The sequence below is a fragment of the Rhinopithecus bieti genome, unplaced genomic scaffold, assembly GCF_001698545.2.
Source record: "Rhinopithecus bieti isolate Rb0 unplaced genomic scaffold, ASM169854v2 scaffold_23591, whole genome shotgun sequence".
Lineage (NCBI taxonomy): Eukaryota > Metazoa > Chordata > Mammalia > Primates > Cercopithecidae > Rhinopithecus > Rhinopithecus bieti.
Window position 1 is genome coordinate 599483 of NW_016811463.1, and position 18594 is coordinate 618076.

Below are 18594 nucleotides of genomic sequence, written 5' to 3' on the forward strand. Positions count from 1 at the left end.
TTTTTTTTTTTTTTTTAGATAAAGTCTCATTCTTTCACCCAGGCTGGAGTGTAGCACCATGATCTATCTCAGCTCCCTGTAATCTCTGCCTCCCAGGTTCAAGTGATTCTTCTGCCTCAGCCTTCCAAGTGGCTGGGATTACAGGTGCACGCCACCATGCCCAGATAATTTTTGTATTTTTTTTAGTAGAGATGGAGTTTCATCATGTTGGTCAGGCTGGTCTCTAACTCTTGACATCTAACTCTGCCTCAGCCTCCCAAAGTGCTGAGATTACAAGCGTGAGCCACTGCACCTGGCCAATCTACATTATTTTCAATTTGCTTTTTTCAGTTAATAGTGTATCTTGAACATCTACACTAATCCATCAACATCACTAAAAATGGCTTTAACTTTTTAAACTGCTACATACTCTTTTTTTGTAAGCATGTATCATAATTTAACCATTGCCTGATCATGAACATGCAGATTATTTCCAATTTTTAACTCTTGCAATGCAAAATGATTATTCTTTTAGAGTTTTCATGGTATCTAAGGTAATACACTACTAGGAAGCAATTTTCAGTCATTGTGCACCTACTCCTTGGCAGGCATTTTACACACTTTCTCTCATTTAATCTTCACAACTGTTTGTAAATGACTGTAAAATTTTAGATTTTTACAGGTAAGAAGACAGAGGTGAAGTGCTCAAAGGGGTGAAGTAATTGTCCCTAATCACAAAGCTGATAAGATCTCTGTACCTTCAACTCATTCTAAGTATTGCTCCTCTTAAGAGCTTTGCCCTGCCTGAGCCCTGATGGCCATTTCTCAGTCCCTTCCAACTTGTTCTGCTTGTTTCTGCTTTCAACTGCTCCAAAGCATTTTAGAGAATCCTCAGGTCTTGAAGAATTGTCAAGTGGGATTTATTAAGGTACTCAGGCAGGTCTTTGAATAACCTAAAATACGAATACGATTATACTACTCTGTATATGGCCATGTGCGCTTTTTTTTTTTTTTTTTTTTTTTTTTTTTTTTATTTTTATTTTTTTTGAGATGGAGTCTTGCTCTGTCACCCAGGCTGGAGTGCAGCGGCGCTATCTCGGCTTACTACAACCTCCGCCTCCCGGGTTCACGCCATTCTCCTGCCTCAGTTTCCCGACTCGCTGGGACTACAGGTGCCCGCCACCACACCTGGCTAATTTATTGTATTTTTTAGTTGAGATGGGGTTTCACCGTGTTAGCCAGGATGGTCTCGATCTCCTGACCTCGTGATCTGCCCGCCTCGGCCTCCCGAAGTGCTGGGATTACAGGTGTGAGCCACCGCGCCCAGCTGAAACTTAACAGATTTTTAAAATAAGTTGTTTTTCTCCCCAAATTAAGAACCTATTCCCCTGGAGCAACCTCATATTATTATGAGGTAGTTTTCTGACCTGCCGAGTTGGGGCTGACATTTTTGTTCATTTAACTGTGTTTTTCTTTTTCACTCAGGGCCACTAATGTACATGCCAAAGATATCTCAGCCAGCAATAACCACTTAAAAGTTATCAACATGAGATTTTTCTTTCTTACTAATGGTCTTGGTCACTATTCATGCTATTGTATTCCATATTCTAATAAACTTCAACTCTCACTCTGCTTTGGGATTTCAATTTTTGAGAAATTATGAGTATTTGCTGGGAGTGGTGAATGGCTGAGAAAGAGTCATGGGAGTTAACTACTTGTTCAACTGTTGAGGCCCAGGAAAAAACATGCTTTTTCTTTGAACTAGAAATAATCCCTCAACTGTGGTCTTGCACCTGCAATGACACCATGCCTGACTCATGTGTTTTCTGATGCCTGCTTCTGTGTTATTAGTTATCAGGATTTTAAGATCATAAAGGAAACAATTATTTTGTTCTTATTCAATCATTTCATCTTGCCAGGAAATTAACTTCTATTCTCTTCCGTACTTCTTGATTTGCGGTAATACATTTTGTGAGAAAGCGAGCATGAACTGTGTATAAAGATCTCTTCCTCAAATCTCTCCATCCTTATATTCCTAGGCCATATGGGTCCCTTTTACTTTTGGCATCATGTTTAATTAGGCTGCTCTTGGAATTAAAAGCTTAAAGCAATATTTTTTCTTTGTCATGTATGCTTTATTGGGATATGTACCTTTCTTTTCGTTGCATATATTCAGCTCAGATGATGGAGGCTTATCATTTATACTCTCTTATTACTAAACATTGACATATATCTATTTATGTATATATGTAAAATTCAAAATTCAAAGTATATATATGTTTTTTTTTTCTTTCGCATAGCTTACGTTTCTTGTGTTACAGTTCATATATGAGTTCATGCACTGGACACTTATGAACAATGTATTTATCTCTGGGGGTTGTTCCTTAAATACTGCATATAAAATTAAAGTCAGTTTTTCAGGTCAAGTGGAGGACATGACATTTAAGTTTTAGGAGTTTTAATTCATAAAAGCCAAGCTCTGTTATATAATTTTAATGTATTCCTTAAGGCCATTGATTTTAGCAGTAGTTAGTTGAGTAAATACTTAATTTATATGTGGTGGCTTTCAGTTCAGATATACCAGGTGATTACCCAGAGGAGAAAATGTTTAAAAGCTACTTAGTATGTGGGTGTTTTAGGGCTATAATCAACCAAACATTTAGAAATTTGGGTAGCAAAACCAGAAAGTTGGCAAGGCCTCAGCTTTACTTAATAACTGTGACTGTGCCACAGTTAAAAGCAGCATTTATAGGAGGCCCCAAGGAAAATCCAGGGGCCAAAAAAGTGATGTTGGTGATTCAGTAGATATCCCCTGCCCCACTGGCCCAATATTAATTTAGTTTTGTAGTACAGTTTGCAGAAACATTTGAGACGTTGAGGAAGCCATAACCTTGTTTAAAACTTATTCTATTCAGCTTTTTGTTTGTTTGTTTTTCAAAAGGGATTATATGTAGCTCCTCCTGTTAAAAGGCAGATTTTAAAACTGAGGACCTTCACTGAAGGGCGAGGTTCCAAGAGATTAAATTGGAACCATCTGCAGATAGGATTGTAGAAATGTTATGGGCCTCCATTTTGAGAAGATCAATTTCAAGGCTGTGACAGGTTAGGATTTTAGGATCTGGGAGGCAAGGGAAACGAAGAGCAGTCAACAACCTTGGAAGCAGAGGTGGCATTAAGCAGGTAATGAACACCTTTCCTACTAATAGTAGCAAGTGATTGGGTGGGGGTTGCCTGAGAGGGCAGAATAGAGGAGAGAGGAGCTCTGAGAAGCTGTTGCTAGAACCTTCCTCTAAATTAAAAAAAAAGCAGAAACAAAATGAGTGATTTTATTAGTTGAATTTATTTTAGTTTTAAACTTTATGTGTCTAGCCTTTTGCTAAGAGAAAAGAAAGAATTTGACATAATTTGTTTTAACATCTGCACGATAATAGATAACAGTGACTACACATTTTTTAAAAAAAAATAATAAAGTAATTGCTACTCTCATTTACCCATGCACCTAGCACTTTGCCATTACCCTGTACAAATTACCATTTACCCTCGAAAGTTCCTCAAAGAACCCTGAGTGATAATTCATTTATCCACCTACCTAGGCAGAAAAGTACCAGAGTCAATTACTCTGGTAGTTTTTAGCTAAAAATAGGTTTAGCTCTACATATGTTTTCAGTGCCTAAGACCCTAAAATATTTTAAGTTAACCTCATTTTTTTTTAAGAATTATTTTTGGCCCTACCATTCATTTTCTTTAGCAAATATTTAATATTTCAATTTATTCATCCCACAGATGTTTACTGAGCACCTACCATGTGCGGGCATGGTGCTAGCCCTGGTGATACAATGGCAAAAAGTGCAGAAAGGGTTCCTGCCCTACATTTGACAGTTTATGCTTTACAAGTTTCTGTCATGTGTATTGTTTCATTTGAGCCTCTAGGCAAACTCACTTCACAAAATGAAGTTCCATGAGGCAGTAATAGCAAGAATGTGTAAAACCCCCCAACCCCTTGCCCACTCTCTGGTCCTCATAATGATCCAAATAAGAAGCAAAAAATAGCAGTGATGGTGATTTATTAGCAGAAGCATTTAGTGCAGTTGTATCTCATTACACAGCACTCTTTGGTATGTGGTCTGTGCTTTCCAGTCTGTGCAGTCCTGGGAATGTGTAATTTCAATGACTTAAAGTTAACACTGTTGCATTACAACATATTTTAAATGAATGAAGTGATTGCTTTATGCACATACATTAAGGTGAAGCAACAGCTAAGACAATAGTACTGTGTAAAGCAGTGGATATAAAATCCAGCTAATCTTTAGGGCTACCTGAAGAGGCTTTTAAAAATAGAATTCGCTGGCCCTCACCGTAGATGGATTCAGTTTGGTATCTAAGGGAAGAGCCTGGAGTTCTCTGATTGGTGAATTTGAGAAAGAGAGAGGAAGAGGAAATGCCTTCCTGAATTAATAGGAATTGCTCCTAATCAAGCCAGGACAAGCTGGGTACTGATAAAGAGTTCTTGTGATAATAGACTACATGCCAAAGTAGCTCGTTGTTATGTTTGAACAATTGTGAACAATTTTCACATAGAGGAGTCTGGGCTTAATAGTCAGGAGTATTGATACAAAAAGAACAAATAAATAAATCCTGCTAAGTCCATGCACAGTCCACATTGCACATGCCTTCCAAACTTTGTGACACTGAGCATGGATCCAGAAAGTTTTATTCTATAACATTATTTTTTGTTTCACTGATGTCCTACATTCAATAGAAACTATGCCTCTCTGAGATCTTTTCATATGTCTTTTAGTTTGCTAGTTTAGTTATCAGTGATTTACCAAGCAACAATATTCAAGATGTACTCTACTAGACAGTAAATAAGATAACAAAAAGAGATCTTGCCCTATAAATTTTCATATTTTTAATATAATTTATTTTCTTTTGAATTCTAAAAGCACACTGATGAAGTTTATCCAACAGAACAGTCACATCACATCCTTTCAAAATGGATTATGCATTTTCATACTTAGAAATTTTGATTCTAAGTCATTGTGACACAAATACTACTGACTCTCCTTGAGGTCTATAGAATGGCAAAAACTAATTAGATTTTGCTTCCACTTGTGTAGTTTAGTTATTCTCTCAAGACTTTTCTGCCATGACTCTCCTTCCTACACCTTTGTCTCAACCCTTGTGAACCACTGGAATCACCCAGGGTATTTTTGAAAAGTATCAATGCCTAAGCCTTCCCCTTCCACCCAGATCAGTTATCCAGCCTTCTTGGGATGAGGCCAGGCATTATATATTCTAAAGCTTCCTGGGTGATTCTGATATCTGATTTGTGCTGACAGCCTGTCTGTAGCCACAAGAAGGTCCTCTGCCTTCCCTCACAGGCTCATGTTTTGTGCTCCCAAGCCTTTGTGCATGATTTTCCTTCCTATCAGAACACCTTTCCTCTCCAGTCCTCACGTCCTCACCATACTCACCCTTCCAGACCCAGTTCAGATGCTATCTCTTTCATTAACTTGGTTTTGAACATCCATGGTCCAAAGTACATTCTGCCTCCCCTGAATTCTTACAGAACTTTTTCTGTCCTCTCAGGTTGCTTTCTAGCTTGCCATTTCTATGTGCATATTTTCCCACCCACTCACCAGTTAACCTGTAAGTTTTTTAGGACAAGAAATCTACCTTTCAGATTCACCTTTATACTTCATAGTTCTCAACAGTTGTCAAGGAACCATCAAATGAGGAAGAGGGGGGTGAAGGGAAGAACACAGAGGTGGCAGACATCCATCCAGCTCACCTGTGTGCTCTATACCTCTACAGCAATACTGTCTCTCTCCTCTGTCTCACACACACGTTCTCTCTCCCTCTCTTTTCTGAGTACTGGGGGAAAGTGAGGTCTCTCAAAAACTTTTCTAGATAGATATACATAATCTAAGTTCTATCTGTACCTGAATGATCTGGTAGCTGCAATATTGAAAGCATTAACTCAAAATTTGCCAACTACAGCAGGACCTCTACTTCCAGTCCTTTTTACTTTTCACCTGGATTACTGTTATTCTGCTTGTCTTCTCCAGTTTTTCCTCCCTCATCTGTACTACTCTATACCTTCTAACATTAAAGCCTAACTTTCATCCTATTATTTATCTGCACAAGATGTTTGGCATATTTCCCCATTTCCTATTAAGTCCAGTCCAAGATCTGCCTCAGTCCTGCAGTCAAAGTTTCTGATGACCTCTCCAGGCTTAATTCCCACTTCACTCCTTCAAGCCAATGCAGAAGCCAGACTGAACTATTTGGGTTTTCCCTTGTCTGTTTTACACTTGTGAATCTTATCTTGGGTAATAGGTTTAATTCCTGATATTGACTGCCTTTCCCTTCTTATGTGTTCAATTCTCCCCCTCTCCAGTTCAATTTCTAATCATCCTTTAAGTCCCCACTAAAAGTTTACTTCCTCTATTATCACTTAACATTATCTCCAATGCTCTCCCTTCACCATTCCTTTCCACTCCATTCCTTTCCGCTCCTGTCTCCAGATCAAACATCATCTCTTCTTCCACTGAATTCCAAAAGTATTTCTCTCCTGTGCAATGTACCCCTTTTTGCCTTATACTGCAGTGATGTTTTGACTTATTTCCCTGAAAACACTAAGAGCACTTAAAGGGCAAATACTGAAGTCTTGCTTATCTTCACCTCCCCATGTGTTTCATAATATTTAAGCTTCATTGATGGTTTCTACTAATAATTAACTGTTGACTGTGAGTGAGTCATTTAATCTGTTGAAGTCTGTTCATAAATCGAAATCATGTTCTAATTCAATAGTCTTAATTTGAGATAGTTTAAATTAATACTCCTGGGACTGCACAAGAAGGTATAAAAGCACAGACTAAAATAGATATTTCTGCATAGTTGCTACAAAATCTGATTTCAGCAATAAATTCTTGCATTTTTGTGACTTATTTGTGTTAGTATAGAGGGAAATGACTATACCCATATCTGCTATCACTGCTGTATCAAATAACTAACATAATTTACTCATTAACTTTGAATTAGTGTAGCACTATTACTATTATTATTGTTGTTATTATTGCTTTTGGAGGGAAGGATCCATTCAATCATCAATTTAATGAACATTTATCGAATATTCATTAGCAAGACATTTTTCCAGGTGATGGCCTCTCAGAAATGGGAAGTGAGAAAAGCTGGTGTAACCAAGAAATATATATACTTTCTGTTTTAACTATTATATACAATCTCTCTCTTTCTCTTTCTTCCCTTATTAGTGGTTCATGCCAGTTTTAGACCACTTATGCTATGGTAAGAGTCAAAGCAAACTATCCCATGGTTGGTGTTTTTTTAAAAGCCAAAAAAAAAAAAAAAAAAAGCCTATTTAAAAAATTTGTCCAGATAATATATTGGACAGAGTGCAAAGTGCTTCCATTTAATTCTTCTAAAGATAATACACTGGAAACATTTTGGTGGGTGTGAATCACTCAAACAAGCATTCTTCACTCAAAAATAGAAACTTGGCTTATTTGTTCCAGATGTTATACAGCTGCAGGGAAGTTAAAGCCAGTGGTCCTGTTTTCAATGCAACCAAACTCTTATTGCATTTGGAATTTCTTAACCAATGAACTCATATTACTTGTTGTAAGACCTGCACAAGTTTCTTTTTCCACTGTTACCATTCCCAAACAACTGCCTTTTGTGGGAAACATACTTCAGAATTAACGAGTCCACATCTGTGTTGGGCAAAGTAAACACATCCTGTTTATCACTGTTTCCACCTTTAATTGATCTTGTCCTCTTTAATTTTAAGTGTAAAGTATTTCAAAGAGGGTACATGAAGGAGAAGAAAAGGAGAGCTGAGTTGCTCTTACAGTATTTTACAGCTCTTTAACTACTGGATTTATGAGATGTTCACCTTAGGAAGGATTTCAATAAAATTGCTAAGAAAATATTGAGTATAAAATGTAATTTCTATCAATATGTATTAGTAGTTATTAAAATAACTACAGATACTTATTTTGGTTATTTCTTGGTTCTTCCTCAGGTCTATAAGAAATTGTATGTTGGATGCATGAAACACAAAAGATCTTTGAAGAGAGAATAAGTTAAGAAATTTTGTAGCCATGTACAATACATCTTGTCCACAATAATTAAAATATATGTGTTTTTCTAATTTTTTTTTTGAGAACAGAATGCCAGATGTTTTAAACTATTGACTTTTATGGAGATTTCCCTCAAATTGCAGTTCATGAAAACCTGTAGCAGAATCACACTGGCTGCTTATTAAAATATGTACTTCTGGTCCCAGTTAAGGCAGAATCTCTACAAATTGGGCCTGGTACTTTAAAGGAACTCTGGAGATCGGAAAGAAACAAAACAAACAACAACAACTACTACAAAAACCCTCTATCTTCCAGTTGTGACCACTAAAACCCAGGGAAGTTGACTGAATTTATCAAGGTCATGCAGCCAATTAATAGTAAAGCCTAGGACTCTGTTTACTAATGCTGAGACCAACATTTCTTTTCATAAGTCTACTATTAATTTTTACTTTCCATAAGATAAAATTAAAATTTAAAGAAATACACGTATCCAAATGTTGTTGTATGTCTCACCTAATAATTCTTACTCTTACCACTCATTAACCAAATGCTTGCTCTTTACTCAAGAGGTGGAAAACATTTCTTCAAATGTATCATAAAACCTAATCAAAATCTTTCAGAAAAAAAGAGACAAATGTTATATGGCATAATGAAATCTCATGGTTGACTACTTTGGAAGTTTGAGTTTTAGTTAAAATTATTTCAACCATGTTTAAGCAACAGTTCGCATTCAATAATGATTCCCCAAAGACTGTAAAAACTACAAATCATGACCTGCATTCTGGAAATATGCCATTAGTTAAAATACAGCCCTAAAATAGTTTAAATATGATGTCATTCAAAATTGATTCAAATATTTGTTTCGCACATCTTAACAAGAGTGTTCGTAATTTAAAATCTTTTCTTATTTATATAGTTTAGACTTCTAAGGAAATGACTCTGGAAATGCTATTTATTAAGTTTTCTGTACTTTGTCCCAGCTGATCTCATTTTGACACTCATATGTAAAGAAGAACCACTAGAGAGAAGGTATGTTGATAAACTACTCCGGTGTAGATTCATAATAAATACAGCCCTAAAAACTCTCTGATCCAGTACTTCATTTCACTAATGAGAAACCTGAGACCAAAAAAGAGTATTGTTATTTTGAAGGAGATAGCATTGTGTTAGAACCTGCTAGTTGTCTACTTAAACCTCTCTTCTCCCTGTCTCAGAATACCTGTTTTTAGCTGAGTGCATGATCATTTGAATTAAGATTGTATTTCGCAGCTTTGCATGTAGCTAATCATCTCCGTAAGACTAACTTCTTACAATGGAACATAAGTGAATGTTCTTGCAGTAGCTTTTTGGAAACTCCCTTTAAAGGCATCAGGGGAATGTTCTTTGTACCCTCTCAACCCCATCCATGCATTATGTTTTGAATGTGGTTGTTTTGGCTGGAGACCTCTTTTGGCCCAAGAACATGAGGATTACTCTGGCCCAGATGACTGTGGAGCTGTCATTTAAACCTTGGACTGTCACTATCTACACTTACATGTGGAAGAGAAAGCAGCTTCTATCCTGTTTAAATTACTACCTAGGCATTTCTGATATTTGTAGCCGAATCTCATTTCAGGTAATCATCTATTTCTTGCTACAGAATTTTGGTCATGAATTCTTTAAACACATGGTTATTTAGCATTTTTTTTTTTTGAGACAGAGTTCCACCTCCCAGGTTCAAGCCATTCTCCTGCCTCAGCGTCCTGAATACCTGGGATTACAGGCATGCACCAGCACGCCTGGATAATTTTGTATTTTTGGTAGAGATGGGGTTTCTCCATGTTTGCCAGGCTGTTCTCGAATTCCCAACCTCAGGTGCTCTGCCCGCCTCAGCCTCCCAAAGTGTTGGGATTACAGGTGTGAGCCACTGTGCCTGGCCTATTTAGCATTTTTTATGTGCAAGGAACTGTACTAAGTGGATATGAAATACAGATTGGATTTTTGACTTTGGTTTTCTAAAATTTTGGAAAAGTTTTATAACCTGACTCCCCTTTCCTTTGGCCCATCCTTGTCCATATTCCATGTGTATCACACAATTTTTATTTATTTTACTACGAAAGAATCTTTTCTTGCTTTTGGAGTTTATACTGGTGCTTTCATGTGAATCATAGTTTTCAAAATTTAAAAACAACAACAAAATGAAACCCACCGATACAAGTCAAACACATAATGACTTCAAGCAAAGTTTCAACTTCCATCCCTAGACATATGACAAATCATAATAAAACGTCATGATTCAAATGCAGTCTTTGAAAATATGCAAGATGTAAATATTTATCTTTGAACAAATTCAAAATATCATGAGACATGTCTTTAAAATATTTAAATAAAAGTGTTTTCCAAATTAGCACTTAGAAGTACATTAAGAACCAAACCATTTTTAGTGTTAGTCACATACACAGAGGGGTATTAGAATTCTGAGTACAAATGTAAGGTGAGAGTCTCCCTTCTCTAAATGACCCTCCTCCCCAGTAACAGCAACAAGTGGCTGGACATCTCCAGGATCAGGGGAAGCACATGCACGGCCTACTGGCTCCCTGGTGCAATTCTATGCTAGGCATGGAGAAGTGTTTCCACTTGTGAGTTCTATTTAAATTCCCCCTAAGCCCTTTCTTATTAATTTCTAATGATTTATGAAGCTATGGAGTGGTTTTTAAAAGGTAGTACATGCTCTAAGTTTCAAAGTGCTATTTCCTTTCTAAATTTAACAACTTAAGAGTGTCAAATACTTAATAGATTTTTTGAATAGTGGCAGAAACACAATAACAGGTGAAGAGATACCTAAGTGTAAAAGAAGAATTACCTTTGGGTCCACATTGAGAATTTTTCTGTCTCTTTTGTATCTGAAAAGTAAGCCTTCTGGATTATCGGCAATCACTTGATAGTTGGGACTTGAATTACAAACAGCAATATCAGCGTCCCAGTTGTAAAAGCTATAAAAATAAACATGTATTAGGAATTAAGATGTATAATGCATTAAATTGACAAATATAGTTTAAGAACTATTTGGGGAAGTTCAGTAATAAGATAAGTGAGGAACAAACCTGCCATACAACCATGTAGAACACATATGAGATGAAAATTCTTGCAGAAGAGATTACATTGGATTATTCTCGAATCATTTAGACACATATATATGATGGTTTTGCATGATTTTCTGGACACAGAAGACCTAGGGCCTATTACAGTACTATTACATTCCCAGGAAGTCAAGATGAAAATTGATGCAATTTAAGGCTATTTGTTCTAGCGCAGGTTCTTCGGGGTATTAAGAGACTGTTTATTGGAAGGGAGGGCACACTAAATCACCTCTTTCATTCAAAACAATTCCAAATAAATTCATTTCTTTCAGGCTCCATTTTTTTCCTCAATAATATGTTTCTCGGGGAGTGAGGAAACTATTTATGTTTGAGTGGTTACCGTGGGCCACACATGAGGTAATCCATGCTATCACAACCCCCATATGAAGTTGCTCTCATTTCATGGACAAAGCAAAAAGATTAGGGGAGGTCAGACAGCATCATTAAGGTCTTGAAACTAATATGCCACAGGGCTGATATTTCAACCCAAATTTGTCTGTTTCAAAGCACACATATGCACTTTCTATTTTTCAATATTGCCTTCAAGCATTTGATATTTATGTATTTATTGAGATGGAGTCTTGCTCTGTATCCAGGCTGGAGTGCAGTGGCATGATCTCGGCTCACTGCAACCTCCACCTCCTGGGTTCATGCTCTTCTCCTGCCTCAGCCTCCCGAGTAGCTGGGACTACAGGCATGGGCCACCATACCCAGCTAAGTTTTGCATTTTTAGTAGAGATGGGTTTCACCATGTTGGTCAGGATGGTCTTGATCTCTTGACCTCATGATCTGCCCACCTTAACCTCCCAAAGTGCTGGGATTACAGGTGTGAACCACCATGCCCTGCTCATTTTATTTTTATATTTTGTATGGAAACTTCCTATTTGTTCTACATTCTGTTTTGTACTTACTTGTCAGAAATGAATGTAACACTGTCATATGAGTTGAAAGAATGCTCAATATATTTATACTTTCTTACATATCTTGTAAAATATAAAATAAAAATCTACTTATTTTTATTTATCTTATTCCTACTAACACATTTCTAATATATATGTTTGCTTTTAAAATGATGGTCACAGAAATAACATAAACCAGGGTGCCTCTCAAATGCTCGTAATGTTTATTTTTAATGATATTCTTCTGATCCTGTTTCTAGGTTGTTTTGCCCTCTATTACTTCCTTTCTTTTTTGAAAAGAGTAAACTTCATTGTTTAAGTTCACTGAATTATATTGTTTTCTGAGGCATCATTATTACCACTTTCATATCATTACCTAAAAGTGCAACGTTTACCCTCAAAATTTTCAATACTTAGAAAAGATTGATTATATAGATCACATATTTATATCACTGGGATGGGGGCATATCAGTGAGAACAATTTTCTTCCCCTACTACCTTTTCTATGGCCAGAACATAGAATGTCTGCCCTACTGAGGCACAGAGTAAGAAAAAGTAATTTTCCAAACATCTTTGTCTGTTTAGTCAATTCTCCCTAAGAAAACAGGAATGACTATGTGATTAGTGAATTGAGAAGAAGTGTCCATTCATGGCCTTTTAGGCCCTCAACTTAATAAGCCTTCACAAGTGAAGTTTAAGATGGCAGGCTCAGCCCCCAGTGGAGTGATGGCAGGGGATGAGTCTGTAGCATTGGCAGTCAATTCAATGGATGAGTCTGTAGCATTAGGAGCCAATTTGACTATGCACCCAAGCTGGATTTTCCAATTCAGTTTAATTCATAATGAAAAAGATAATTTGATGTCCATCCTACTGACTATTCAGTTAGGATATTGCCAAATCGGAGTGGGGGACATGGGTGTGATTTTTAACTTTACATATATTTCTACCTCAATAATTATTTATGAGATATATAGATATAGATAATTCTACCAAAATACTTGAGTCAGAGATTTGCTTAGAGTGGCATGGTTTATATCACACATTCCTATCTTGTTGCTCAGACCCCAAATTAAAAGTCTTATTGAAGTCCAGGAAGATTTTATATAAATGTTTTTTACACAACAAAAGTAAATTTGTATAGCACATGGTTCTTTTGATGAAGATATTTTGGTTGTTTCATCAATACTTTTGTTCTCCTAAGCAGAGATGGAAAACAGGCTTTATTTCACTTGCCAATTATAGTAGCTGATAACTATTAGTATTTAAGAAAAATTAGTAATTACCTAATAATGGTCATGTGCTAGGTACTGTTATAAGTCTAATGATCTATTATCCCTTCAATCTTTTCACCAAATCCATGGAGTACGTATAAAATATCCATTTTATTTATGTAGGACTGACAGGAAAATGAGATCACTTGGATTCCAATATTAATGACTGACTCCAGAGCCTGCACTGACTCATGGGACATGTATTCTTTGTCCCACACACTACTGGTTGTGACTACACTACCTAAAGCTCTGTAGCATATATGACTGCTGATCAAAATACAAATTTTCAAACTTTTCTTGGTAGACCTCCAGACTACAACTATGGTCTCTCTTGCAGTGTAGCCATGTAATAGGAATTTAATCAATGGAAAAAAGGGCAAAAGTGCTATTTGCCACTACTAGCCTGGGCCCATCAAAACCTTCCATGTTCTTTTTCCCATCCAGCTAGCTGAAAGGAAGATGATAAATTTGAAAGTCATCGACATGGTTTGGATCTGTGTCCCTCCCCAAATCTCATGTTGAATTGTAATCCCCAGTGTCGGAGGTGGGGCCTGGCAGGAGGTGATTAGATCATGGAGGCACATTTCCTTCTTGGTACTGTCCTTACGATAGTGAGTGAGTTCTTGTGAGACCTGGTTGTTTAAAAGTGTGTACACCTCCCTCGTCTCTTTCTTCTTCCTGATCCAGCCATGTAAAGTGCCTGTTCCCATTTTGCCTTCTGCTATGATTGAAAGCTCCCTAAGACCTCCCCAAAAGCATGTGCCACCATGCTTCCTGTACAGCTTGTAGAACCATGAACCAATTAAATCTTTTTTTTTTTTTTTTTTGATAAATGACCCAGTCTCAGATGTTTCTTTATAGCAGTGCGAGAACAGACGAATACAGCTGTACGTGAAAGATATTTGGACTTTGGAGAAACGTAAGGACAAAAGAGTTGAGCTAGTTGAGAAAAATCTCTATTTAATAATTTCCTATGACATCTACGTTGCTTTAAATCCATGAAATTTTCAATTAAACAAGCATTTAACTAGTACCCAGTATATTCCAGTTAGGTCCTGTAATTACGGTTTCTACGAAATAAAACATGTTCCTGGGAAACAGTGGTTTAGCACAATGGTTCTTAAACTGAGATCCATGGCAAATTTCTGGCAGTGTGAATTCTCTCTGAGCAGTTTAATATATGTAAAATATAAATACAGTCAGCCCTTTGTATTCCACAGCTATGGAATAAAACCCTGGATTAAAATATTTGGGAAAAAATGTGTCTTTATTGAACATGTATAGGCTTTTTTTTGTCATTATTACCTAAACAATACAGTGTAACAACTATTAATACAACATTTACATTGTATTAGGTATTATAAGTGATCTAGAGATGACTAAAAGTATAGAGGAGGATGTTCATAGATTATATGTAAATATTACACAATTTCATATCTGGGACTTGGGTATTCATGGATTTTGCTACCTGTGGGAGGCCCTGGAACCAATCCCCCACAGATACAAAGGGAAAACTGTATATTCTGAATTATTTTGATTATCATTTTATTACTCATTACAGAACTATATCATCTTAGTACCTATCTGTGTGCTTATATTTACCATTGTCTTCATGCCCAATTAAAATAATTGAATTAGGCCTTCAACTGATTATGGCACAGTAGTATGAAGCTGAGTAATTTGTATATATATTTACAAGGTATAATTTTTTAGGACAGAGAGATATTAGTACTTAAGGGAATTTGTACAAACAAAAATAAAATAAAACACTCACAAAGGTAACTTTTCATGAAATGAAAATGTTTTATTGAAAAGTAAAAAGGCCAGAGGGACATCAGCAAGATAATGGAATAAGAGACTTCAGCCCTCACACCCCCACAGCAACAGCAATTTTAACAATGATCTAGGAATTGTATGCATCTGTGGGAAACCGGAAGTCCAGTGGAGAGATTCTAGAACCCTGTTCATGGAAAAAATGTTTGAGGATAAACATATTGAAGTGCGTAGCAACACTTACACTTTACCCACATCACTCTCTTCTAAGGCAGCATAGCCTAGGGCAGAGGGAGATCTCACAGGCCCATGATTTCTCCCACAGGGGGAAGTGAGAGCTGAGTGAGGGTCTAGCTTCCCCAGTCTTATGGAATGGTACCCAAGAGGCTTACATTGGTCTTCCCACTCCCAGATTACTGAGGTGACTGGCACGACTAAATAGTCTTGAGGGAAACTAGGAGCAGGTAAGAAGGGATGAGGCTTTGAAACAACCACTGTGAAAGTGTCGAAATATGGCCATATATCCTACTAAGTGGCTTATGGACTCCACCAAGAGGCCCACCTGTGAGCTCTATGGAAAACCTCATCTGCACTGTCCCCTACAGGCTAATTTGCACCCTCTTCATTCTATGTGCACTGCTGAGATGGCGTGAGCAAATACTCACAGAGAGTGTGTGTATATCAGCAGCCAGCTCAACTCTGCAGGACTGGGAAAAGGTACACAAGATTAAATACTTCAGGGCATTGCCATGTGAAAGATAAAGAGGAGGCTCTCAACACCTGGCCTGACTTAACAGGATCAAGAGAAGACATACAATCCCAGGACTTCTTCATAGGAGGAAAAAGGAGCAGTGGGGTGGGCATACCCATAAAAAAGGCCTGAGAGACCCTCAAAATCTCTAGTTAATCTGACTTGTGAAGGTCTTCTTTGAAGACAGATATTAACAACTTGAAAATGTGACTGCTTCTTTCAACACAAAACTTTAAAAAGATGAAGAATCAAGGAAACACGAGACGACCAAAGGAACAAAATAAAATTAATGTGGCTGACCTAAAAGAATTGAAGATTTACGAGTTGTGTGACAAATTATTTAAAATAGTCATCTTATATGAGCTCAATGAGCTATAAAAGAACACAGATTTACAACTAAATTAAATCAGAAAAGCAGTACATAAACAAAGTGAGAAATTCAACAAAGAAATGGAAGTCATAAAGCTGAAGACTACAATGTTTGAAAAAAAAATCAAGAGAGAGCTACAACAGCTCATTTGGTTAAACAGAAGAAAGAATCAGCAAACTCAAAGGCAGATCATTTGAAATTATCCAGTCAGAGGACTAAAAAGACAAAGAATGAAAAAGAGTGAAGAAAGCCTGCATTACTTATAGGATGCCATCAAATGAGATGGTATATGTAATATGAGAATTCCAGAAGGAACAGAGGAAAAGAAAGGAAAATAACGTTGACTGAAAGAAATAATGAGATAAAACTTTGTAAATCTTGGGAAAAATTGTACATCCAAATCCATGATGCACAAAGATTCCCAAATAGGCTAAACATCAATTGATCTTCACTGAGACACATTCTAATCAAATTGTCAAAAGTCAAAGACAGAGGGAATTTTGTAAGCAGCAAGAGAAATGATTCATTATCTACAAAGGGAACATTCCCCTCTCCCCAAATAATAAAACCATTAGCAGAAACCTGAGTAGAATTTTTATAGGTCAAGAAAGAGTAAAACAATATATTTAAAGTGCTGAAAGAAACAGCAACAACAAAAACCTGACAACAAAGAATAATTTACTTGGCAAAGCTATCCATAAAAAATGTAAGAGAGATAAAGACTTTCTCCGATGAACAAAAATCAAGTAAGTTTATTACCACTATACCTGCCTTACAAGAAATGCTACAGGGTGTTTTTCAAGATAAAACAAAAGGACACTCAGTAAAATCATGAAAACATAAAAGTATAAAACTTACTGGTAAAGACAAGTACATACTCTAATTCAGAATTGCCGAGACCGGCTTAGTCAGGGAAACCCTAACCTAGTGGCACTAGAGGAATTAAAGACACACACACAGAAATATAGAGATGTGGAGTGGGAAATCAGGGGTCTCACAGCCTCCAGAGCTGAGAGCCTCCAACAGAGATTCACCCACATATTTATTGACAGCAAGTCAGTGATAAGCATTGTTTCTACAGATTATAGATTAACTAAAAGTATTCCTTATGGGAAACAAAGGGATGGGCTGAAATAAAGGAATGGGTCTAGCTAGCTATCTGCAGCAGGAGAATGTCCTTAAGGCACAGATCACTCATGCTATTGTTTGTGGTTTAAGAACACCTTTAAGCGGTTTTCCACCCTGGGTAGGTCAGATGTTCTTTGCCCTCATTCCGGTAAAACCACAACCTTCCAGCGTGGGGGTCATGGCCATCATGAACATGTCACAGTGCTGCAGAGATTTTGTTTATGGTCAGTTTTGGGGCCAGTTTATGGCCAGATTTTGGGCCTGTTTCCAACACAGAATCCTCTAATACTATAATGATTATGTAAGGTAATTTTTAATGCTAAAGTAATCTACATAAAAGTATTAAAATAACTATAGAATAACTTGTTAATGAATATACATTATAAACAGGTGTGAATAGGGACATGATATCAATAACATAAAATGGAGGGAGAAGTAAAAGCGTAGAATTTTTGTTTGTGATCAAAATTAAGTTTTATAAGTTCAAAATAGCCTGTCATAACTATAAGATGTTTTATGTAAGCTTCATTGTAGTCATACAAAAAACAAACCACCAGTAGCAGATAAACAAATATTAAAAAATGCACAATCAAAATATAATACCACAAAAAATCAACAAATCTCAAAGGAAAATAGCAAAAGATAAAAAAGAGAACAAGAACTACAAAACATTTTGAAAACAATGAAATGGCCAATAAAAGTCCTCACCTATCAATACATACTGCAAATTTAGATGAATTAAATTTTCTAGTCAAAATAGAGAGTGACTAAATCAATTTTTTTCTAAAAAAGATCCAATGATATGCCACCTGCAAGACATTCACTTTAGGTTTGAAAACACATATAAGATAAAATTAAGGAATAGAAAATATTCCTGAGGCCAAGGTGGGCAGGTCACTTGAGCCCAGGTATTTGAGAGACCACCCTGGGCAACATGGTGAAATCATGTCTCTACAAAAAATACAAGAACATTAGCCAGGCATGGCAGTGCACAACTGTAGCCCCAGCAACTCAGGAGGTTAAGGTGGGAGGATCAATGGAGCCTGGGATATTAATGCTACAGTAAGCTGTGATCACACAACTGCACTCCAGCTTGGGCAACAGAGTAAGGCTCTGTCAAAAAAAAAAAAAAAAAAAAAAAAAAAAAAAAAAAAAAAAAAAAAAAAAAAAAAAAAAAAAAAAAAGGGATTTTTTTGACAAAT

The 18594-nt window shown here is 36.6% G+C and overlaps 1 protein-coding gene across 1 annotated transcript in view; it reads right to left on the minus strand.

Annotated features, from left to right (window-relative positions):
• CFAP299 (cilia and flagella associated protein 299) overlaps window positions 1–18594 on the minus strand; it is a 136736-nt gene that overhangs the window by 8025 nt on the left and 110117 nt on the right. Inside the window, exon 3 of the mRNA XM_017893944.1 lies at window positions 10924–11053. Within this exon, the coding sequence (XP_017749433.1) occupies window positions 10924–11053 (130 nt within the window). The remainder of the gene's footprint in view (window positions 1–10923; window positions 11054–18594) is intronic.